Source organism: Trachurus trachurus (genome assembly GCF_905171665.1).
Source record: "Trachurus trachurus genome assembly, chromosome: 22".
NCBI classification, from domain to species: domain Eukaryota; kingdom Metazoa; phylum Chordata; class Actinopteri; order Carangiformes; family Carangidae; genus Trachurus; species Trachurus trachurus.
Genome location: NC_139907.1, coordinates 28,688,050 through 28,713,454, shown reverse-complemented (window position 1 = coordinate 28,713,454; position 25,405 = coordinate 28,688,050). Strand labels below are relative to the sequence as shown.

The 25,405-nt window shown below is 42.8% G+C and overlaps 1 protein-coding gene across 2 annotated transcripts; it reads right to left on the bottom strand.

Annotated features, from left to right (window-relative positions):
- Positions 1 to 501: 501 nt before the first annotated feature.
- Positions 502 to 25,405, bottom strand: rab3gap2 (RAB3 GTPase activating protein subunit 2 (non-catalytic)). 2 transcript variants are annotated; one of them, XM_083998895.1, is made up of 35 exons: positions 25,000 to 25,405; positions 23,658 to 23,746; positions 23,377 to 23,494; positions 23,125 to 23,206; positions 22,873 to 22,920; positions 22,381 to 22,456; positions 22,126 to 22,227; positions 19,702 to 19,801; positions 17,875 to 17,973; positions 17,533 to 17,681; positions 16,891 to 16,970; positions 16,117 to 16,209; positions 15,883 to 16,022; positions 15,609 to 15,804; positions 14,081 to 14,224; positions 12,803 to 12,885; positions 12,642 to 12,706; positions 12,469 to 12,559; positions 10,934 to 11,055; positions 10,579 to 10,789; positions 10,114 to 10,211; positions 8,764 to 8,872; positions 8,485 to 8,645; positions 7,825 to 7,999; positions 7,366 to 7,545; positions 7,094 to 7,200; positions 6,889 to 6,955; positions 6,554 to 6,624; positions 6,393 to 6,428; positions 6,117 to 6,245; positions 4,660 to 4,875; positions 2,760 to 2,849; positions 2,461 to 2,673; positions 2,180 to 2,344; positions 502 to 952 (listed from the first exon to the last, which is right to left on the bottom strand). In XM_083998895.1, exons 1-35 carry the CDS (start codon positions 25,106 to 25,108, stop codon positions 800 to 802), a joined length of 4,167 nt encoding a protein of 1,388 aa, XP_083855021.1. In that variant the 5' UTR covers positions 25,109 to 25,405; the 3' UTR covers positions 502 to 799. The 2 variants fall into 2 exon arrangements, with proteins under 2 accessions (XP_083855021.1, XP_083855022.1); XM_083998896.1 differs by having other exon boundaries at positions 503 to 952; positions 6,171 to 6,245.

Below are 25,405 nucleotides of genomic sequence, written 5' to 3'. Positions count from 1 at the left end.
TAGCAGTGCATGTCAATATAACGGTTGGAAATGGATACCAACTGTCTTCGTAACAAAAAGACACACCAAAAAACATCCAAATACCTCCATGCTGCTCGTATGTAATGTCCGTCTTGTATTGAAGCCCCGAAATGCGAAATTGTTCCAAAAAAAATTAAATAAGTCTATTTTTCAAGCTTGTTTTGTAGTGGAAGCTTCTCGAAGCTCCTCTTCCTGGTTCGTCAAATTTGGACGAACTGGGAAGAGGACAGACCCTGGTTCGTCCAAATTTGACGAACCGGGAAGAGGAGCTTCCGCTACAAACAAGCTTGAAATATAGACTTATTTAATTTTTTTCGGAACAATTTCGCATTTCGGGGCTTCAATACAAGACGGACATTACATACGAGCAGCATGGAGGTATTTGGATGTTTTTTGGTGTGTCTTTTTGTTACGAAGACAGTTGGTATCCATTTGCAACCATTATATGGACAAATACTGCTGCGCGGACCCCCCCGTAACTCAGAGAAGCCACGGAGGACTCTGAAACTTCTCCCAGCCCTTAGTCCACATGAGGGTGAGTAGATAATGAGTGAAATTTCAATTTTGGGTGAACTATCCCTTTAACATGAGCTGAGTGACGGAACCTCCATGATGGTGAGGACAGAGTGAGAAGGCTGCTTGATCTTTCTCTTCAGTGACAGTCTCATATTCTGCATGAGCCAGCTTCACCACAGTCCACTCTGCAGTGGTGCCAGGAGGAGGAGGGGGGTGGGTGGTGGTGGTGGTGGTGTCTCCATGTCTTCTGTCCCTCTGGGGCTCAGTCTTCAGTGGTGAGCGCCTCCACGGCCTCCAGCAGGTGCAGGGCCAGGCTGTACTGAGCGTGGTTCTCTGGCAGGATTTCGATGAGACGGCCGACCAGCCGGCTGGTCTGGGACAGAGGGACCAGGGGACAGCGCAGCTCGCTGGGGTCCTGCAGGATGGAACAAACCATCACATTACAGTCATGGTTGTCATCAGTGATGGGAATAACGGCGTTACTGACGGTGCTACTTTTTTCTGTAACCTGTAATCAAAAAAGATACTGTTTCCCCCAATATAACGCCACCACCGTTACTGACTCAAGAAGTCCCGTCACAAAATGATACACTACTTAAAGTGTACATTATATACCGGTAAATGTTTTTTTTCAGTCCATCAAGTAGTCAGAAAAAAGCTGTGTGTCTGGGACTAGCCAACACAGTCTGCCTGTGTGGAGGAATACTGAGTGAGTTGGTTAGTTCCAGATAAACAGGAGGTTAGAGTTATGGTTAGAGGTTAGGGGGGCGAGTCCATATTTGATCATTTTATAAAAAACTGTAGTTTCTTTCCCTGGTAATTAGTTACTTTTATAATGTAGTAATTCAGTTGCCTGCTCAGTTATTTTTTGTGGAAAGTAACTAACTAATTACTTCAAAGTAACGTGTCCAACACTGGTTGTAATTAATATCACCAGGCAGCTTTCAATAAATAATTGCAAAACTTTGAGTTAATAGATATCAATAAATATTTTCATGAAAATTCTTTTTTCCCCACATTTCCATTAATTTCTAACCTGCAGCCTCTTCCTGTCTGTTCAGGCTCCAGTTCAAAGGATTTTTTATTTTATGGCTAATTTAAAGAAAATAGGGAATATCCGCACACTGATTTAAGCTCCCATATTCCCTTTTTTCTTTGCAATTATCCTGACTGTCCGGCACCTGGCCTCAAATAGGCATTGGATGTGCGCACAACCACCCTGCTTTTTCTAATTTAAAGAAAATACCTCAAGGTGATATGGAGACCTGTAGCGCCACATTATGTAATAATAATAAATTTTCACCTCATGATGTAATAACGCCACATTTTGTAATAATTTGGTGCATTATGTAACAAGCTATTACAAAATGCGGCAAAGTATACATATTGCGTTAAAGTATTTTATTACAAAATGTGGGATATTATTATTAAATGCGGCATTATTACGTCATGAGGTGAAAATGTATGATGTAAATGTAACACAGCTTTAGCAGTTTTCATTAATTTGAGGATGTGTGTACCTCAGTGAATACTGTGAAACATGGTTGAAAATAATGGAAAACACTGGGTATGTAGATACATTCAGTTGTGAAAGACCTCTGTCATCCAACACATAATGATTAGGGTGCTGCTGGTGTCTCACCATAGCCTTGAGCCATGTGCAGAGGGTGGGGGGCAGGCGGGCCAGCAGCTCCATGGCAGCCTGAGTCTGACTCTGACTGTGGAGCAGCGAGTAGCTCAGCCTCTGTCCGGTCAGCACCAACAGCTGGGAGCCCAGCACATCCTTATCCTCCACCTCCAGCATCGCCTGCAGGACACACAGAGGAGTCAGAGGAGACTAGTTCTCTGTGGAGCCAGAGCAGACTCAGAGCCAGAGCAGAGTTCTCTGTGGTTAAACACAGTCTTGTAGCAGCATCCCCTCACCTCCTCTGCTCGGGGGTCCAGACCCTGGTTGTAGAGCTCACAGACCAGGTGGCGTCGCAGGATGTCTGGGTTGACCTGCAGCAGGGAGCCCAGCTCCAGACTCAGCGAGGGCCACCAGTCGGCCTTGGGGCCGGTGGAGGGCAGAGGGGGGCCGGCGGAGCTGGACGGATCGTCTATAGCCTGCACCCAGCCAGTCAGCACCCGCAGGAGGAACTGAGACACACGGAGGAAAGTGTCAGTCACAGTCACAGCAGACTAGAGATTTGTCCTCACCCTCTGTGTCTGTGCTCCCCTCTCACCTCTTGTCTCAGAGACACCAGGCCTGGGTCCATGTCTCCACTGGGCATCAGCTGGATGGTCGTCAGGTCACGGAAGAAAGCATTCTTACCCTGGAACAAATATATGTCGGTGCACACGGGAATCAGTGTTTAGTTTTTAAACATGTATTTCCACATGGACCATAGATGAGAATTCTGAGTATTTGTTTAAAGCTTGAATATGGAGAATGAGCAGAATACCACCATCTATTGATCAAGATAGGAATTGCAACAACAGAAAAATAATTCCTGCAGTCAGTTGCCAGACCGTTGCTAAGTACAACACACCGTTGCTAGGGATGCCGCACTGATCAGAGGAGCACAGAGGAGAACTATGCAGGATAATTACCTTATCTTCATTTTTACCTTCATTAAGCAACCTCAGACTAATAGTGATGTTAGATAAATGACTTGTAACAGGGAGAGTGGAGGCTCCTTCCACATCGTGGCTGGAAACCAAACCTGCGATCAGAGCCTCTGACCCGGTGTCACAGCTCTGTCACAAACACGGCCCGAAAACCGTAATCTCTACACACTACACAAATACACACATCGTAACATGTGATAATCCATCGATACACCGATTGAGTATAAAAGGCTTTATTGAAAACAAATGCACACGACTGGGAGGTGGTTTAGCAAAAGAGTGACGGTTACTGGCTGGTACGAGGTAAACAGCAAGTCATTGTCGAGCCTGTCAACATTTCTTAAATTATTTAATTCAGACTAAATATAATTTTTTATGGAAAAGCAATACTCTGTATTCTGCACCCCTCTAAACGCCCCATGGATGTATTATTTTTGAAAAAAATATAGCTTTTAATAAACATTCTCCATATTCAAACTTTAAAGGAGACATATTCTGCCCCTTTTCCACAAATTAAAATAGTTCCCAGGTGTCTTAAAGACATGTATGTGACATTCTTTGGTCAAAATCCCCCAAGGATCAAACATCACAGCTCTTTTCATCCTCTCTAAACAGCTCTGTTCAGAACGGCTGCTTTCACTGTCTGTCCCTTTAAATGCAAATGAACCACTGCTTGTCCCGCCCCTTCTACTGGTACCAGGTAGGGGCGGGGTTATGCAAATTCAAAAACTAATGACATCACTGGAAGACAACTGAGGGATCAGCTCATAACACCACATGGATTTCAACCTTGAGAGCCTCAAAATTACACATCTTTTAGTTAAAGCAGATATCAGCTTCACGGCCGTTTCGGCTAATGCTGCGTTCAAGGCAGGCTTTTGAAACCGTAAGTTACAGCTTCAAGTCACAACTACGACTTGGTAGCGTTCCAGGTAACCCGTAGCTCGTGTTTTTACCATCCTGTTGTCTGTGAAAGTTCCCTATAACGGCCACTCGTAACTTCCGACCCGTGAACTCGTACCAGATCGAACTGGTATGACTTCACAGGAAGGAAAAACACAAAGTACGAGTTTCTTTGAACGCACCATGAGTTAGCAGCCCCCGCCCTTGTCAGGCATCAATTGGTCCTCGTGCTACGTCACCACATTCACGCGCATCCCTTGGCTGCACACACAGCCCTTCATGCCGTTCTCTCTCCTCATTGGATAACACTTGTATCCCACAAGGAAAATTTTCTCCTCGGGTTACAGCAGAGCAGAGTGACGGAGAGACTCGTGTTTAGGCTGAAATACTTCATGTAAGTGATTGCTGACGGAAAATAGGACTATTTAGGACTTATATTAACAAAAACATTCCACTGATATCTGCTTTAATTCTCACATTTTGGGGGCTGGAAGGCAAGACAAACACCTAAATATATGTTATAGAGCCTTCAAAAAGTGATATTTCCATAATACGTCCCCTTTAAACTGGGTGGCAGGCGTGCATTCACAACCAACCAGGGTGCTTCCTTACCTTGCTGTCAAACAGGCTGAGGGGTTTGACCCTCAGGCTGAAGGTCATGGTGGCATGCAGCAGGGAGGCCAGCAGACAGTGGTGCTGGACCAGGGGGTAGTGGACTCCCCTCTGCTCCAGGGCCAGTTCAGCTATGGAGGCGGGGCCCTCTGCTCCGCACCACGCCTCCTCCACAGACAGCTCTGGAGCGGACACCTCCTCCACCGCCGAGTCGGCCTGCAGGAGAGCAGCCAGGGTCACGCCTCTTTTATATTAGGACCCTAACTCTGTGGTTAGTTTGTTGTTCACACAGTGGACATAGCACATGCACAGGTTTTAAGTCCCCTCCAGAAAAAAACTGTTAGCTCCATTCATTAGTTCACAGTCACCTCTGCTGTGGGCGGAAAGTTCACACATCACAACTCATTTACAGCCCAAATGTTCATGAGTGATATGAGAACCTGTAATAACATTCTCAGACACATGTTAATGTCTTTAAACAACTGTCTTCGTAACAAAAAGACACACCAAAAAACATCCAAATACCTCCATGCTGCTCGTATGTAATGTCCGTCTTGTATTGAAGCCCTGAAATGCGAAATTGTCCCGAAAAAAATTAAATAAGTCTATATTTCAAGCTTGTTTGTAGCGGAAGCTTCTCGAAGCTCCTCTTCCCGGTTTGCCAAATTTGACGAACCAGGAAGAGGAGCTTCCGCTACAAACAAGCTTGAAATATAGACTTATTTAATTTTTTTCGGGACAATTTCGCATTTCGGGGCTTCAATACAAGACGGACATTACATATGAGCAGCATGGAGGTATTTGGATGTTTTTTGGTGTGTCTTTTTGTTACAAAGACACTTGGTATCCATTTGCAACCGTTATATGGACATGCACTGCTACGCCGAGACCCCCTGTAACTCAGAGAAGCCACGGAGGACTCTGAAACTTCTCCCAGCCCTTAGTCCACATGAGGGGGAGTAGATAATGAGTGAAATTTCAATTTTGGGTGAACTATCCCTTTAAATGTGTCTGGAGGGGATCTTAAAGTAAGCTCGCTAACTAATGAAATTAAATGCAAAGAGCAGGTGTTGTTTAGTAATGCTAGTGATAGTAGTAATACTAATAAAGTCAACTACAGTATCTGTGATATGTTCATTAGTAGCAGTAGCACTTAAAAAAAAAAAACTGCATCAGTGACAGATGTTAATGATGATGTCATCTTAGGCACCAACCTCAGGCTGCCTGATCAGCCTGATTTATATCTAAATAATCAATTCCACTTATTTCCATTGGTAGTTGATGAGGCTGATGCGTTGATGTGTTCTCAATAAGAAGCCTCAGATCTTATTGTTTCAAAGTTTAAAAGGGAACAAAAGAAACACAAAGCCTGTGTTGGCCACGCTGCACTGACCATCATGCTTTGTGCTGAGCGGCTCATTCTCCATGCTTGTTTTCCCTGCAGTCTTTGTACTTACATAGTAATCTATAAAAGACAAAGGGCACTGATTCTTAACCAACACTCCAGTCACCTCCATGAGGATCTGCAGCAGCTGGATACAGCAGCCCAGGAAACAGGTCATGGCTTTGTCTCCCATCCCGACATCCTGCACACAACACACACATTCTTCATGAACTGGCACACAGCTATCAAACCGTATGGCAACACTTCAGATCTGAAATAATCTAATTGAACAAAGGATATCATATATTGAATCAGGATCATATTTGAAAAAACTGGAACATAGACTCACTCGTCGACATAAGCGATCTTTGGGTGCTTTCCCCACCTGGGAAAACAAGTGTAACCATCATATATTCATTTATATTTATATATATATTGCCTTGTCGGCTCAACAGCAAACCACAGATACATACAGTATATATAAATATTACCTGAATATGCATGACTCACCTTCTCCATGAGGTAAGCTGCTGCTGAGAAACGTTTGACTATGAACGTACTCCACATCATTGTAGAAATACCTGTGAAAAAGACTCTATGAGTGCAATGACAAACTCAAACTCCAATCACAGTGTATGTAGTGTATGATTTCTAATTCACAAAGTGAGTATATAAACATGAGATGTTGTAATATAGATCTTTTACTCTGAGGTCAAATCCCAGCTGCAAATTTGAGCATAACTGGAGAAAATCACATCAATTCCTTCAGTTACTAGATAAAAAAACATCATATTAGGAATTTATTTTATTCAAACATGTAAAAAAAAAAAAACACAGCCACTGACCGAGCTGGATGTGTGGACTAGAGACCTGTTTCAAATGCTCCACAGCACAGCCCAGGCATCGGCCCTCCTAGGAAGAGGAGAGTCCATGTTTAACAAATGAGGTGTTATTCCAGACATGTAGGAAAACTATGGGCTATATCTGTCATATACTAAATCTTCATTCACATCTTAGCGCATATACTGTACAGTAATTGTGTGTGTGTACCTCTGGGTCTTTGTTCCACTGCACTACATATTCCCAGCAGCAGTGGGCGAACAGCAGGTCAGGTGAGAGGGAGTGTGGGAAGCGCTGACACACTGCCACCAACAGCTCTGTAGAGACAGACCAGACTTCAGTGGAGAAACAGGTTCCATGTAGCATGTGCTGTTCAGTTATTACATTGCTTATATAAGCCTGTATTCATTTACAAAGGTTATTTGATCACATTTATAACTGTGTAACAAGCTGTGTCTCAGCTGTCAGAGCTCCACCCTCACCTGCTGTCCTGTCTGTGTCCTCGTGGTTCTGCTCCTTCTCGTCACTTCCTCCGTCTCCTATCTTCTGCTCTAGTTTGTCCTCTGCGTCTTTGTCTGCTCTCTTTTGGAGAATTTCCTTTAATCGCTCAGGAGCCAAGTTGTGCCTGAACACCCACTTGGAGACGCTGTCAGCAATTCCACCTTTACAGAGGATTAAAAAAATACAAGAGAATGTGATGAAAGGGTTTTTCATTTACCACAAAACTGATTTTAGGGCCACTGTGAAAAAAAGAGTTGTGACTTTTTTCTCAGAATTCTGAGTTTTAAGTCAGAATTCTTAGAAAAAAAGTCAGAAATAACTTTTTTTTCCACAGTGGCCCTAATACTCTTCTGTACATAATGGAGAGTAGTTCCAATAAACAGACAGAGAAAGCAAATAACCATGTCAGACATGATGAAGCCCTGTGATTGGCTGCCTACCTGTGCCCCCTTCCAGCAGAGTTTTGATGGAGCAGTGTGCTGCAGGACCCCCCGATGCCCCCGCAGCAGGAGGCACCAGCAGCAGAGTCTGCAGCACCAGCACATCCTCCAGCTGGTGAACACACACCACCCACTGCTCCAGCTCCAGGGACACCGCCTCCCACTCCGACTGCAACTGTCACACACACACAAACACACATGACACACACCAAGTCAGTGAGTGAGGTTTACCTGGTTGAAACTAGGGGTGGGAGAAAAAATCGATTCACATAAATATCGCGATATCTTTTTCGACGATTTTTAAATCGATTTTGTTTTTCAAAAATCGATTTTATTTTATTTTATTTTTATTTATTTCTAAATATTGTGCAATGTGCATTTGTTAGCCTTTTTACATACAGAGAGTACAGGTTTTGAAAAGGGTTTAAGTTCACTTTATAATGGAGTATGTTAATTTATAGGCTCCTACAGTATTTGTGTGCAGATAAATGTAAAAAATACAGACTAAAAATCGGCAATATCGTAGAATCGCAATTTAAATCGCATCGCCATCCAAAAAATCGTAGAAGAATCGAATCGGGAGAAAAGCATATCGTCCCCGCCCTAGTTGAAACATAGAGTTGTCATGGTGAATGCTACCAAAGAGTTAGATGTGTCTACCTTGCTGTCAGCCTGGCTGGTGATGCTGGCCTTGGCGGCGCGGTGAGCAACGAAGGCGGCCAGCAGAGCACCGGCTGCGTTGTGGGACTGGATACATGTGGTGCGGACCTGTTGCCACCAGGGGGAGACAGACTGGGTGTCCCACGACTCCTCAACTGCACCTGAGGGGGGAGACGGACATGGTGACGTCACTCTCATCATTCCTCCTTGACCATATTTGGTGGAAATGAACTGTTTGTAACTGATGTGTCCTCCAGCAGAGAGAAGAGGAACACAGACCTTTCATGTTGCTGAGGGCGATGAGCAGTGAGTGTAGGTTTCTAACTGTCTCCTCTGTCTTCTGCAGGACCTCCTTCTCCCTTTGCAGCCACACACTCAACAGCAAGGCCTGACCGACAGACAGACAGACAGACAGACAGACAGACAGACAGACAGACAGACAGACAGACAGACACCAAGTGGAAACATGAAAGATCAGAAAAACACAGGGTAACTTCATCCATTTTTTTTAAAGTGGTCCTGTCTCATAAATATGTTCTGGATTGCAGCTGCTCTCATCAATCAATCAGACTTTATATATTGAGCATTTTTCATACAATTGAAATGTAGCACAAAGTGCTTTACACCATAAACACAGACAAAACAAAGCAAAAGGAAAACCCAAATTCACCAACTACACACACACACACACACACACACACAGCTTGAAAGAAGGCAACTGAAGCGCTATATTACTCAACAATTTGCCGTGCGGAAACACCAGAGACTGGATAAAACCAAATAAATAAAAGGAACTAAAAGTTAGCACAAGTGCAAGGACATGATAAAAATAACTAAAATTATACAATAAATAGGCTAAGACTAAAAAAACAAAAAAGTAAATGATAAAAATCGATAAATAAAAGGATAGGAAAAATTGTAAAATAGTAAAAGTAAAATCTAATCAAAAGCCAGGCTAAAAAGATAACACCTCCAGCTATGGACAATATGTCCATCGTGTCACACAGGACTTTCATAACCAACACTGCAGATTATTTGTCCACTCTAATTTCCAACCATTAACCTTGCTCACACTGGCTAAATGGGAGGAATGAAAAGAGCAGGCCAATGTCCCAACCCAGAGAGAGAGGGAGGTGGGGACAGCTGAAGATAAAAGAGACACACTTGACTGGGTGGAGGGAAACAGGAGCACAGAGTGGTGGATAATCAGTGGACTGGTTTACCAAACTGACTAAAAGCTGGGGCTGAATGTTTCTTTAAAATGTATTTGATTTTAACTAATTGGTTTTAGTTTATGTACTGATCATCTTATTGGAAAGGGGGGATTTGCAGATTTGGTTTTCTTTATATTCTGTTGGAGATTCTTACATCTGGTGCCTGACTCTAATTTGACTCGGACCAGTCCCAGCCTGGTCAGATGCTACATGAACTGATGAAGCCTCTTGGATGAGAGGTGAAACGTCTTCCTAGACAAATAACTAAGTCCAGTTGCTTTCGATTTAACCTCCTTTGAAATACTATGACCTGGACAAAGGAGAATATGCACCGGCCAATTTGACTGATTATTTCATAAACCTGAACCTAACAGTCTTTCTACCTCTACAGGTAAACCCATTTCCTGTATCTTACCAGTAGCTGCTGTGGACTGATGCCAGCCTGCTGGAGTGTGTCACACACTTTATGGATTGGACTTTTTCCACACAGACAACCCCAGAACAGAAAGTTCCCTGCAAAGAAGAAGTGACTAATAAACAGGTGTTCTTCTCTCATCTCAATAAGGATTGTAGAAGGTACATAACAGAGTGCTTTGGAAAAATAACACCATAAAGTGGATTAGTAAGTAGTCGATATTACACAAAAATGACTAAGGTTGATTAAAAGTGTGGCTCCACTTCCTTGCTCTGAATCAGCAGTTTCAGAAATCCTCAGTCTGTCCAACAATCAGGCCACAGGACAAATCAGTGAGACTTTATGCTTATAATGATTATAAAGTGTTTGAATAAGCAGGTGTTCAGGTGTTTGTCATAAAGAGCTCAATGATGGGGATATTCATCTGTCAGGGGAAGTGGGTAAAAGTGACCAATGTTACCGTACCCAGCTGGTTCCACTCGGTTTCTGCCCCTCGGATCACCTTCAGTTCCCCGTCCTCAGTGCTCTCCATCTGGGAGAGAAAGGCTTGGGGAGGCAGGGGTGTGTCAGGTGAGTCCTGGGCAAAAGAAACGCTCGGTCTGGAGGTGAGCTGGGCGTAGCGCTGCAAGGTGGGGCCAACGCGGGACAATTCCTCCTTCAAGCCTTCCAGGGAGTCCTGATGATAGGGGAGACAGTAGACTGAGAGGAGTCCTACATGTGCTCATCATAGAATTAGAAGGGATTAATGTGGTTTACAGTGACACATTAGAACAACACTGATCTAATTTGTGTGTGTTTGTGTGTGTGTGTGTGTGCTCACATTGTCAGAGCCAGCCTCTACGTCTGCAGCCGAGTGCAGCTGCTGGACGTCAGTGTAGAGCTGCAGCAGTTTGAGCTGTGAGGAGCAGAGCTGCAGTAAAGCTGGATCCACCTCCTCTGGGTCTGAGATGCAGAAACAAAGCAGCATAAATAAACAGAGAGAAGCTGCTGTAATATAATACCATACCAGCAAATATAAAGCTGAATCCAGCGCTCGTAGATAACAGACATGATTTTATCGCTCATCTCAGATTTCACGTATTTTCACACAAATCATGATGAAATATGAGTAAAAGCACAAAGAACGGGATAGAGTTGGGTGAAATTGAGACATCCTGATACGCTCCGGAAGGTGGTGGAAAGTCACCATATGTATGAAATACAATTAGCAGCACAAGATACATTAACTCTAATGGCTGAAACATCCATTAATGCAATTAGCAAGATACACAAGCAGAATTAAATGGTTGAAGAAAATAAGACCACAGTAAGGTTAACACTAACAGTTGAGTCTTTAGGGTAAGAAACCTTCAGATATTCAAAAAATAAAAATCTCCACACACACCACATACAAAGCAACAACTCTCTCCAAAACCACGGAATGTTTTAGATGCACCTATCATCAGCTTAAGCAAGGATAGTTCAACATTTTGGCAAATTGGCCTATTGTCATAATCCCTATAGTTTTAGCAGTAGGTTCATTACCTTCAATTGTCAGTGCAAGCTGTTTTTAGATTGGCGGGGCAGGGACGTAAGCTGCACGGTATTTCCACGTTTCCCTCATCAAAGTAAATAATAATAATAAAACTTTATTTCTATAGCACCTTTCAAAACCAAGGTTACAAGGTGCTTCACAAAAATATCATTGAGAAAATAAAGCAATTAAAAAATGAAGAAAACATCATACAGAAAACAGTGAACAAGCACAGGATAAAATAATGGAAATAGATAAGACTAAGAAGAATAGACTAAGACTAAGAATAAGATAACAATAGATAAGAATAGAAACAAAGATCAAAATATGTAAAAAAAAAAAAAAAAAAAAAAAAAAAAAAACAATCAACAACTCCAAAACACTCTGGAAGACAAGTTGTGACTTGCACATTCACCACACTATGAAATAATCATGTATAATTATGTAACATTATGACACATGAAGAAAATACTCAGAACTACTCAGTCCGACCACCAGCCGTGTCTGGAATGTTGTTCCAGCTACACATTTCCTCAAAAACAACTTCCATTATTATCTCATAGTATGGTGAATGTGCAGGTCACAACTTGTCTTCCAGAGTGTTTTGGAGTTGTTGATTGTGTATTTGATGAGGGAAAGGCAAAAATACAGCACACCATGCAGAGTTTGCGTCTCTGCCCCGCCTATCTAAAAACAGCTTGCACCGACAATTAAAGGGATTATGGGGATTATGTAAACAGAAGATGTTGAAATATCACTTTAAGCTTCATATAATTTGACAAACAATTTGTTAAAGTTTAGTTTAATATGTTTTTCCTTAACAGCAGTAAATTGATACATACCCTGTTGCTTCAGAGCGTTGTGTAGTGTGTATGTGATGTTAGTCAGACAAGAGACAGGAGCGTTCTTATTGGACAGCAGAGACTCCAGAGCCTGAAGGGAAACGGAGAACTGCTGTTAGAATCTGGTCTGAACAGCGGTGTGTGAGGGCCTTTGTTCTGATCTGTAGTCATACCTGCTTCTTGATGGCAGGGTGTTTAATGTCCAGCAGCACACTTTTGGCTTCGCTCTCCAAAACATCTAGAAAGAGAAAGGAGAGTCAACACACACACACACACACAGAGGAAGAACGTTGAGGCTGTGTGTCTCCAGTCGGCTGTCTGCACTGTGCCTTACCAGGCTCCACCTCTCTGCTCTTCAGTATGGTAGTCAGTCTCTTCAACAGGTGCATGTCTTTGGCTCGCTCACTCTTCTTGTCACTGAAATGGACAGGGCACAGAAAGATGAGGTTTGGATGGGATGTTGGCCGAACTTGATAAAAAAAAAAAAAGATGTCTTTAAAGGGAAAATTCCAGCCAGTTTTGACCCCTACAACATTTTCCTGATGGTCATCCAGTGTTGGGGGGAGCAAAAAACACGACACCATGGCTAGACGGCGCTAGGGATAGCGACAACGCAAACAAACACTCAAAAAACAATCAAATATCTATGGTACATGACTGGAATCCTTATGACACACCACTGAACTCATACACTGTACGGTTATACTGAGTATAAACAGTATAAACTTTGTGTTTTTGCACGTCTCACCTCAGATAGCCGAACTCTGAAACATCCTGGAAAAAAATGAATATCCGATCACAGAGCGCCTGCTCTCCCCGCCACAGAAACAAACACTTTTTCCTTCTTGTGATGATTCCTTTACTAAAATAAACGGTGGAGCAGTGCTGTGGTCATGTCCAAAATATCTCAGACCGTTTATTTTAGTAAAGAAATCATCACAACAAGGAAAAAGTGTTTGTTTCTGTGGCCGGGAGAGCAGGCGCTCTGTGATGGGATAGTAATGTCTTTCCAGGACGTTTCAGAGTTCGGCTGTCTGACTCTGAGGTGAGTGATTACGCAAAAACACAAAGTTTATACTGTTTATACTGTACACTATATGAGTTCAGTGGTGTCTCTAAGGATTCCAGTCATGTACCAGAGATATTTGATTGTTTTCTGAGTGTTTGTTGTGGTTGAAAGAATTGCCCCCATACTTTAGCGTTGTAGCTCCGTCTAGCCATGGTGTAACTCCGGTTTGCCTGCATCAATTTTAGTGGTGTTTTTTGCTCCCCCCAACACTGGGTGACCATCAGGACAACGATTTAGGGGTCAAAAATGGCCGGAATTCTTCTTTAACAACTTACAGCAGCAGCCTACAGTTTGTGCTAAATATACCCAGCTGGGCATGTTGAAGACTTTTAAAGTTGTGGTTGAAAACCTTGTCTGTGAAATAAAATAACAACTGTCCAGTTGCTATGAATCCCTTTCCTGAAAACCAAACCAAGACGGTACCTTAACAATCTATTAACAAATCTATCTCTGGTATGAGAAAGTATAATGCCCAACCTCACACCTGCAAGCAATCCTTTCAGGTGAATGTGAATGTGTGTGTCCCTGTGTGTGTGCACCAACCTGAGGGCCAGGTGAAAGGGGATGTTGACTGTCCTCAGTGCTCCTGTGATAGGATCCAGCAGACACACCTGCTGTGTGTGGAGCTGCCAGCCCTGACTGGTCACACTGTTCACCCCCATCAGACGGTAGCCAGCATACAGCAACCTGGAGGAGCACACATGCACATACATTATAAACATGGTATTATATCAGGGTTTTCCTTGCCTTTCTTAGGCAAAGACTGCCACGGTTCAAGCGCGTGTTCATGCATGGGGGGGCCGTTCAGATGTAGGGTCTTTTGTGCGCACAGACCCATTATTTTCAATGCAGACATGCGTCATGTGCGCTCACAACCCACTCTAAAGTCCTGCTTCTCCCACCAGTGTTGTATCCATAGAATCACTGTATATAAAGGTTTTCTCAACCAAAGGTAGAAAGTTTGCACAGAACATATTGGACATAGTTTTGGTGATAAAAACGTCAAAGTAGTGCAAGTGATTGGAGCTAAAGAGACAGAGAGCCGTTGGCAAAAGCTTCTGATAGTTTAGTTTGTAGCCAGAGTGTGTACTGAACCGTTCCAAGGTGTTGAAAGTTACGGGTAGAGAGCCAGCTGGATTTGAAATGTACAAAAGCAAATTGTCTGCATACAGTGACACTTCATGTGTTGCCCATGTGTTAAGGCCTTCTATTGCGATAGTTAACTTTATTGACTCAGTGTCCTATTTGGTGCTCAGTCTGTCAACTGTTTCTAAACCCACAGTTTATACAGCACCAGAACTGAAGCTGGTAGTTCTTCAGATCGGCTCAGACTATATATACATACGTATATATATATATATATACATACACTGTATATATATATATCTGTTTTGACTTGACCGACGGTAACATAAAGAATGCTACTTTGCCTTTGTTAATCAACAGCCATGCAAATTGAGTGTTATTTTGATTGATTGAGAAACACCTTTTTAATTTTTTAATCACTGGTTTTGTTTGTTGTTTTAATCCGAATATATGTCTTCCATGGTGATGTAGTATGTGTTTCCTTGAACACAGACAGGAATATGAGGGCCCGAGCACAAAAAACTGCTGTGTTTTTATCATTCAAATGTGAACAACATATTTGAGGGTCTTAAAATATAAGATAAGATAAGAATTACTTTATTAATGCCGTCGTAATGTTCCATAATTATACGTTTGTCATGCGTAACAAGTGTGCAGGTCACAACTTGTCTACCAGAGTGCTTTGGAGTTGTTGGATTGTGTATTTGATGAGTTTGACGGGGGAAACGTGGAAATACCATCAGCCTCTGTAGCGTTAGCAGAGCAGCTTCTATCTCTGCCCCGCCGATCAAAAAACAGCTTGCACCGACAGTCAAAGGTAACAAACCTACTGCTATATAGGGATTATGGCAACGGGCCAATTTGTCAAAAATGTTGAAATACCCCTTTAACTGAGGAGGTCTCCAAAATCACTGAGGCTGTATATGTGTACATTGTAAATTTGTGATGCTTCTGATGTGAAGAAGTGGATTTCATCCGTGCATACCTGCAGTGTTTGCCCACAGTGAAAGCTCCGACCCGAGGCCCCTGCTGCATCCCCCACACCTCCAGGATTCCCCTGCGAGGCGCGTAGATGACCAGAAACAGAGCATGTCGTCTGGGGAGGGAAGCAGAGGGGGAGAACTCCCGATCACCTCGCTCCTCTGGAACTTGCAGCCAACCCAGCTGAGCGTCCCGGTAACCTGCAAGTAAGTTACATTTATGAGTAGTTGTCTCGATTTTTTATAGAACCTCTTTCTTTCCCTCTCCGCTCCCCTCACCTTTCCACATGCGGATGGCAATGCCCCTGGCCAGGTCCAACAATGTCACTCGACCAAAGTCGTCCGTCACCCCAGCCAGCGTGTTGCACGGGGACAGACAGATGGACTCACCGTGGCGACGAGAGTCTGGGAGCCCAAATCTGGAAGATAGAGCCGGTCAGGTGTAAGAGAGAGGACAGGGGAAGGACGTCCTCAGGCTTCACAGTTCCAGGATCATGACACCATGATAGGTACCTGATTCCTAAGGGCGTCGCAGCCTCCACCTTAGGCTTCTGTTTCTGAGCAGCCTCCTCCTCGTTCTTGTTCTTGTTCCACCCGAGCCACCCACTGAGAGGACGACAGGGGATGAACGGACAATGAATAAGATGATGAGTTCAAATGAGAAGACAGAGTTAAAGGAGGCTGGAGGATATAAAAAGTGATAGATGTGGTGGGTAAGAGGATAAACTACAAGGAGAATGAAAGCAGATAACCTCCCTGTATGGATTAAGCTGGCACTGAGAACGGGACAAGCTGTAATTCAGGTTATTGATTAGACCGCTTTGTGCTGTTACAGCAGCAGCAGACTGAACAATGCAGCATTCATCCCCCAAGTGTGTGTGTGTCTGGCAGGAATTAGGCACTACACTTGCAAACACACACACACTGGACATTTGTCTTTGAACACAAGGATTGTTCTTTCACTTTCTCTTGTTTCAGTGACTATTACAGTGTTATTGGGCTTAATGGTTTCAAGGCTTCGTTTTAGAAATGCGTTATTCTTTACTATACACACACACTTATTCCTCTTCATTTGTATTTTGTATCTTACATTTATCTGTTCTTTCATCTAGTATTGTTATATGTTCCAAGAAAACAAAAAGGGCACTATGACATAACTGCACGTATGTCTGTATGGATGTACATTGCGCACGTAGATATGTATGCTGTAAATATGTAACTGTAACAACGTGCTCTGATAAAAACATTTGACAGCGCACACACACACACACACACACATATACATACCTGGCAGCGCTGAAGAGGGCTGAGGTGAGTTTACTCGCCACAGCCAGAGCCACGTGGGAGAGAAGAGGCTGAGAGCTTCCCTACAACAAACAGACCAGACATGTTTATTCAGAGTCTCACATGCTCCACTACTTCAACACACACACACACACACACACACACACACACACACACACACACACACACACACACACACACACACACTTAGATTCTATCTTGTATGGACACTGCAAAAACTCAAAATTTTACCAAGAATATTTGTCTTATTTCTAGTCAAAATGTAATTTCAAGTCAAAACAAATCTAATTATCCTCAAAATAAGACTCATCACATTAAAAAGTAGCTTGGTTTTAGACACTTTTTACTTCTTTCAAGCATATTTTCACTAGTGGAGCAAGTTTTTCTTTCTTATTACAAGCACAAAAAAACTTGCTTTCACTGGCAGATCTTTCTACTCATTTCAATTGAAAATCAGTTTGAAACAAGTGAAAATGATCTAAAAACAAGTTCATTTTTAGGTGACGAGTCTTATTTTAAGTGGAAAGAGATTAGTTTTGACAAGAAATAAGACAAATATTCTTGGAGAGATTTTGAGTTTTTGCAGTGTAATGTAATGTGAATGTCAGTGTGGCACATACACACCTCCACAGCATAGTAAAAGCCTGTGTAAGGCCCTCCTCCCACAGTGACGTACTGGCTCATGGCGGGGGGGCTGCCCTTGACCGACGCGTTGAACCCCCCCAGGATGGATGCGTTCTTCATCTGGTCGAACACACACAGCGTCATAATGCCTAACAGAGGAGGAGCAGACAGACAGACAGAGACAAGGTTATGCAGAGATGTGGGGAGAGCAAATGACTACATCCACCCAACAATTCAGTATTTTGCTGTGAAAGTTAATGATTCATTCAAATTCAAGAAACACTGCACCTTAGTGTGAATGGAAAGCAGAATAAGTCATGACCACCAGTCAGTCCATCTTACCTACACTACTGTGATCCACAATGGTGTCCATGTCCTGCAAACCCCACTTCTTATAGGCCAGGGGAGGCGGCTGGATCACATCGCTGCCTGCTGCTGCAGCTACACAAACAGGCATGATGTCAGATCAACAACTTCATAAATAGAGAGAGCAAACATATTGTTACACAACGGCTTTTATCTAGAGGCCATGGTTTGCATTGAAGGGACAGTTTGGGTTATTTGATGTGGGTTTGTGCGAGGATGTCATATAGTGCAGTGGACTGAAATGAGTGATCTGCCAGTTAGGTGAGAAGGAAGTTTGCTGCTGTGCACGGGAACACCAGAGGAAAAGATGTGACAATTTCAAAAACACCCACTGAAAGAGCCTGATATCCATAACATTGCTGTGTTATCTTCCTCTGGTTATGATTTTTAGTTTCTCGTTTATCAATTTAATGACTATAGTGTCTTGGTATTTCTATTTATTGTTCATAGTATTTTTATTCGACTCTATTTATCGAGGTGCTGCTGAGATGTGAGGATTGTTGCCAAGCCTAATTTTGTTAAACAGGAATATGCAATAATGATAAAGTCTCTCTCTCTTTTGTCCTGTGAAAACAGCAGCTTTTACATTTTTCTGCTGAACTACTGTATTCCTACATAAGCACACCAACAGAGCACCCTGTGTGTCACCACAGCTGCAGATCAGCTGAGTGAACCAGAAGGAGCTGAACACAACTTTGTTCAGACAGAAGGATAAATCACTGGGCTTCCATTTAAATGGATGTTGTATTATGTTGAGCATCTTTGTCTCTACATGTGTTGTTTTCTCCGGTGGCCTGAGCACAGCAGCATCCATACTGGTCCTCCCCCGACAGAGCATTGATACAGATACATGTATACTGCAGTAACACACTGACTCTGCGTGAGCCGACTACCTCACACAAGACAATCACTTTAAACTCGGCTCATCGATTGCTCTGTGCATTAAAGGGATAGTTCACCCAAAATTGAAATTTCACTCATTATCTACCCACCCTCATGTGGACTAAGGGCTGGGAGAAGTTTCAGAGTCCTCCGTGGCTTCTCTGAGTTACAGGGGGTCTCGGCGTAGCAGTGCATGTCCATATAACGGTTGCAAATGGATACCAACTGTCTTCGTAACAAAAAGACACACCAAAAAACATCCAAATACCTCCATGCTGCTCGTATGTAATGTCTGTCTTGAAAGCAAGCTTGAAATATAGACTTATTTTTCGGGGCTTCAATACAAGACGGACATTACATACGAGCAGCATGGAGGTATTTGCATGTTTTTTGGTGTGTCTTTTTGTTACGAAGACAGTTGGTTTCCATTTGCAACCGTTATATGGACATGAACTGCTACGCCGAGACCCCCTGTCACTCAGAAAAGCCACGGAGGACTCTGAAACTTCTCCCAGCCCTTAGTAATAATAATGATAATGAGTGAAATTTCAATTTTGGGTGAACTATCCCTTAAACTGTAACAAAGCAGCCACAAAGCATTCTATAAGTATGGTCGGCGCACACACACCTAGTCCCACTAGAGGCTCAAAGAAACCCTGCTGAGGATGGGCTACTAGTCCTCTAGAGGCTGCATGAGGTAGACCTGAGCGTGTGTGAGTGATGTAGCAGTGCAGGTCTCCTCAGTACCTGTGTGCCTTGTGGCAACCACTATCCACCCAGCCAGCAGTGAGAGAAAGTTTCTGTTAACACACTGCATCATTATTGGAACATTTACAACTACGTCACTGCAACTGTCATCCCACAGCAAACACAAGCATGACTCCACCCACAAGCACACACACAGACACACACACACAGTACCTCGTGCCACCTGGTTCCTGCAGGCACGCAGAGACTGAAAGAGGCTGAAGCCGTCAATGGTGACCAGAGCAGCAGGGTAGAGGATGCTCAACTCCTCATGCTGTGGAGGGACAAAATAGATTTTTAGTCTATTTTGATCTCATTTGCAAGTACTTGTAATATCAAAGTCCAAGTTGTGTATTTAATGTAAATACTCTGTGTGATTTCTTCTGAAATGCATATTTTTTATGTTTTCTACCTGTATGCTTTAAGCTGCTGTTTCATGGAAATCTCCGCCCATTGACAGATTAATAAAATCTTATCTTATATTATCTTAAACTCCTGTTATCACCATGACACAGGAAGGCCGTGCTTATCCATTTTAAAGCATCTACAAAGAACTTTCATTTTGTGTGGATTATAGCGACCCCTGTGGAAAAAAGCGGTAGTGTTTTGCTTGTTTTGCTTTGCTATTTGTGCAATTGCTTTTATAGGTGAGGTTTAAATATTAGCCCGTAATGGATTTCTACCTCACCCGCACATGTATTTTTTTCAATTTAATTGTTTGCTTTTATTGTTGCTTTTATAATCGTGCAAATAAACATAAACATAAACATATACATAAACATAGTCTGTTAGTAAACCCGGAACTCCGTTAGCGTTTTTATCACTTCCGGTTCTCTTGTCTAAAAGTCAATACATTTTTTGAATAAGATTTTGGTAGAATACCTGAAATTAGGTCTGTGGTTAACAAGTTTCAGGTTTTGTTTTATGTCGTAGAACAAGCTTTTACGTGTCTTACAAAAGGCGGTTGCTAACAAGTTGCTCAATACGACTACAAGCCCTGTCTGGGACATTAAACGTCATCACCCCAAACAGGCCAGAGTGTACTTATGGAGGTTATTTATGGCTCTTAAACAAAACAGTCCCATTTCTCCATTAGACAATGTTTTTAAAATGAAGTGACCCTGCATGATTTGTTTAGACTTTTTCAGATTTCTATTGTATCCTTGCACACTTTTTATTGCAAGTTCCTCTGTCTTCTATTTTATTATTGTATCTGTCATATTTATCGTTTCTGACTGTGATCATTTGCTATTACCTTCCATTAGGACCTAATGTATCCAGTCACGGCAGTCTAATATTTATTGTATATTCATTGTTCTTTACCTTTGTACTACATTGATGCTGTTTCTATTGTTTATATGTTGATATTGAATATTTGAATTCCCCCACATCCAGACGTGTGGGAAAGTGATTGGTTTGTGTCACACAGCCACTCCTATTTAAGATGGCTTCCTGTGGTGGCGCAAACATTTGCTTGAGAAAGGTCTAGTACCGAAACGTTGCATAATAAAATTCTGCAAGTTGGCTTAGTGTGCGGGAACTCTTCTTTTTCTAATTTGGACTTCATTGTCGCCCTCCGACGCACCTGCCTGAGAAGTGGATGTGCGAAGATTTTTGCTTTTTCTAAAATGAAGTGGCTGAAATCAGTGGAAAGCTTAGTGGTGGTGATGTCAGTCATGTGACCGTGTAGTAGAGCCTAATGTTAGCTTTTTACTTCTGGCCATCGCATTAAGCTTCATATATGGTAGAAAAGGTGTTCACATGGAAACAAAACTAGTAAGTATTAGGGCTGAGAAAAATAAAAGAGTATAGAAAAAACAGGCTTCTAAAACCTTTCTTAAAAAATGAGATATAGACTAAAGTAAACTGCTGCATTTTAACATTTATCTGCACACAAATACTGTAGGAGCCTATACATTAACATACTCCATTATAAAGTGAACTTAAACCCTTTTCAAAACCTGGACTCTCTGTATGTAAAAAAGGCCAACAAATGCACATTGCACAATATATAAAAAATTAAATTAAATTAAAATTTTTAATAATTGATTTAAAAATCGTATTTTTTTTATGTGAATGGATTTTTTCTCCCACCCCTAGTAAGTATTAAATTAAATATTGTGTTAGCCACAGAGCTGAATTCCTGACATCATCCAAAATGCAATGCAAAAATCCCATTCACTTTCTTTTCCTGGAACCAGCACGGTGCAACATTTCTGGGTTTTGACGTGAGCCCTGGCACATCATAAGCGTCTTTACGCATATTGTTGTAAAGACGCTTATCTGGCTCTCGCATACTGTCTCCAGTCTAAGTGCCCTAAATGGTTTTGTCCAGTGGAGCGACCCGACCACTGCCTCCCGAAGGTAAAGAGTTACACTATCAAGAAATAGCTTATCCTCCCACTGATGGCCTCATTTGCTGTTGTAGGTCAAACGAGAGACTTTTGCATATCCACTTAAAAGTTCTTTGTAGTTGCTTTAACTGTCTGCTAGCATGCAGCTTCATTTACTGGACAACTGAGAACTCATCCAACTGCACCCAAGACAGAAAGTAAAACTGTTGCTTTAAATATGCGTTGTGTCTTGTGTGTACATCACCTGCTCTGTTACTCCAGGATGGCGAGGGATCTCATACGTGCGACACTTGAGTCTCAGCACGGGGTCTTCATGTAGCAGCTGGGCCAGGAGCAGGACGCCGTTCTGATGAGACACAAGCAGTTTCCCATTGATACTTCTTCAGTTCTTACTATTTAAAGACTGAGCTGAGCAGCTTCCTGGTTCCGTCTAACTGCTGACTGAATGATCTGAATGAGACACTTGTTCCACAGGCTACAGGCTGATGAGGTACTGTACCTCTGTGTAGAAGCGGACATGGCCGGAGGTGAAACCCACTACGACGCAGGTCCAGTCAGGCCGCCCCGTGGAGCTCCTGGAAACACACAGGTAAAACACATCAGACCACATGCTTGCATACATTTTTTGTGAACAACTTTTTTATTGCTTTTAAAGGGAAACAAGTAGGTCCGATAGAGGTAAAAGGTACATTGCAAAATAGTAAAAAGTAAAAAAGATAAATAAAAGAATAAAAGAAAAAGGAAAACAGGAAAACCAGGAAAAAATGAAAAATAAAAAATAAAAAATAAATAAAATAAAAAGGGGACCAGGCAGCGACACCCCCACCCCCCCAACTTGGATCTCTATAAAACTCTTACAGGGCATGAGAGACCATGTTTTAACAACAAATGCAAATAAAAATAGTTTTTACAACAATTCCTGGATCTTACATGCATGCATACATAAAAACATTCAGCACCACTCCACCCACAAACAGTAGGTGTTTCTTACCTCTTTTGACTTGCCAGGGGAATACAAACAGAGCTGCTCACACACTCTCTGGAGGGAGAAAACAGACAGTGTGAGTGCTGTGTGACGGAGCTCACTGTCAAACAACTATCCACCTTTGGTTTCTACTTTCATCCTAAACTTCCTGTTCTCTCCTATCTCTAATATTCTTTCCATGTTGTCTTCCCATGCAGAGTCATTTACCTAAAGGTATAGAGTTCACACCTACTCATATCAACTGAATCTTATTCTCACCCCTCTTCAGTACTGAGGGTTCCAGTCCAAGACACAGCCAGAGTCATCTCCTCTCTGCCGCTGTCATCTGTACGCCACTTAGCTGTAAAGATCAATATGCAGTTACAGCAATATTTGACTCCACCGTGTAGGCTACTGTGTGTGTGTGTGTGTGTGTGTGTGTGTGTGTGTGTGTGTGTGTGTGTGTGTGTGTGTGTGTGTGTGTGTGTGTGTGTGTGTGTGTGTGTGTGTGTGTGTGTTTGAATATCTGACCTGAAAGAAAGACTGCTTTGTGTTCACGGGCCACCACTAGCAGATCCGAGCAGGGAGACAGGGCCACAACACAGTCCTGCAGCCACGGTCCAGGCTGTCCCACCGTGTCTTCCTCCACCTGCAGAGCAGAGAGGAAGTGTCTTTCCTTCAAATCTGGAAACAATGTTAGAAATAACTCCTGTACAAAACCGTAATAATAATGAAACACTTTTGTTAGCGACTATTGTTGGGGTGAATGAGGCTATGACTACACAGAATGAAAGAGAGGGAAGAACACAGACCGTTGTGGCAGAAGGGGCTTCCTCCTCCTTGTTGTCAGGACTATCCCATGCTGACTCCCAGTCAGATGTTTCCCAAGACAGCTGATTATCTGATGAGGGGAAAAGTCCTATTAAAGCTAGGTTTAAAGCTGGGTTTAGTTTGTGAAGTCACACTGACAGTGGAAGTGCAGAGGTTTGGTTTTCCTGTGTCTCCATCTGGAGAATCCCACCACCACATGCATCAATAATTGGGAAAAGTCCAGGTTAAATATGGATTTTAATAAGACTATGGACTTGCACTTCTGATACTAACTCTAACAGGTAGGAAAATATAAGTGCTAAAACCAGCTGCAAAAACAGAGGAGAGCAAGTCATTACAACAAAACAAAAGGGGCAAGAGGGGAAACACTGAGGGCTGTGCTACAGGGAGATAACCTAAACATATCCAAGTGTGGGTGGAAGACAGAGTGACAGAGCAAGAAGCAAAATCCAGGACAAAATCCTGTTGCCATGGACATTTAGAAAGCATTAACCACAATGCCTCAGTGTAGTGTGTGTGTGTGTGCGGGGGCAATGACACTGTGATAAAAGACTGACATGATGACAGTATTATATGGTGTGTAGCGTAGGTGCAGCAGGTTCAAGTGTCCTTCCTCTGTGTGTGTGTGTGTGTGTGTGTGTGTGTGTGTGTGTGTGTGTGTGTGTGTGTGTGTGTGTGTGTGTGTGTGTGTGTGTGTGTGTGTGTGTGTTCTCCTTAGCTGAGCATCCTGTAGTGATGTGTTCAGGGACTGGTTCAGACGTCTTATGTGGGATGACTCATAGCATAAAGGGCAGGCTGATTACTTCCCTCACCCTGTCTGTGCCTTGCTGCTGTTGCAGAGCACAGCTGAAGCTCCATCATATCATACGGTTATAGCCTACTAGATGTGTTTTAGCTGTATCACACACACACACACACACACACACACACACACACACACACACACACACACTTCACATACGAGTGGATATACGTTGTAGAACACTTAAAGAATAATTGCTATTAATTTAATGGATGATTAATTTATTATAACCTGTTATTAGCCAACTCTGCTTGGTTTCCGAAGACACGACCCCCCAACTCTCCCTCCAGCTCTAGCTACTGCACCATCAGCACCCTAACAATAATACTATAGCAATATGCATGTTACTTAGGTGAGTTAGCAATTGCTTTGTTCAAATAAGTGCTAAGGCTAAGTGGCTCCAGAGGTAACCAGCCGAACTGCTGTGACTGTAGCCTACAGTGTAATTAACAGTTAGAAAGAAGACTAACGTTACAGCATTATTCTGGTATACATTAGTCTTGTTCATGGAGCCTTGGTACCTGTTTGGTCCTTCTCCTCCGCCGGTTCTGCTCCCCGGTTGTGGAACAGGTAGTCCCGGACCGTCCTGAGCTCCTGGAGCCGACAGAACTCCAACAGGCTGCAGGACATCTTCTCTCTGCCGTCCTGGTCCTGTCAGCAGCCGAGCGGACTGGGAATCAGCCAGTTAGCCTGCTGGCTAACACTACAGTTGTTGTGGAACAACAGCGCAGCTAAGATGTTGGGAGTGTGTTTTCAAGTCCTGTTATCGCGTTAACTTGGTGACAGCCTGTTCAAAAGTACGGTATCACTGACTGCTCTCAAACTGTTCTCTACACGAACAGAAGCATACGTCTGCTACTTTAGTTTTCCCCAATATTTGCAGCTCTCGCCCTGGGTCTAATCTGCTGATGACACATCGTTAGCATA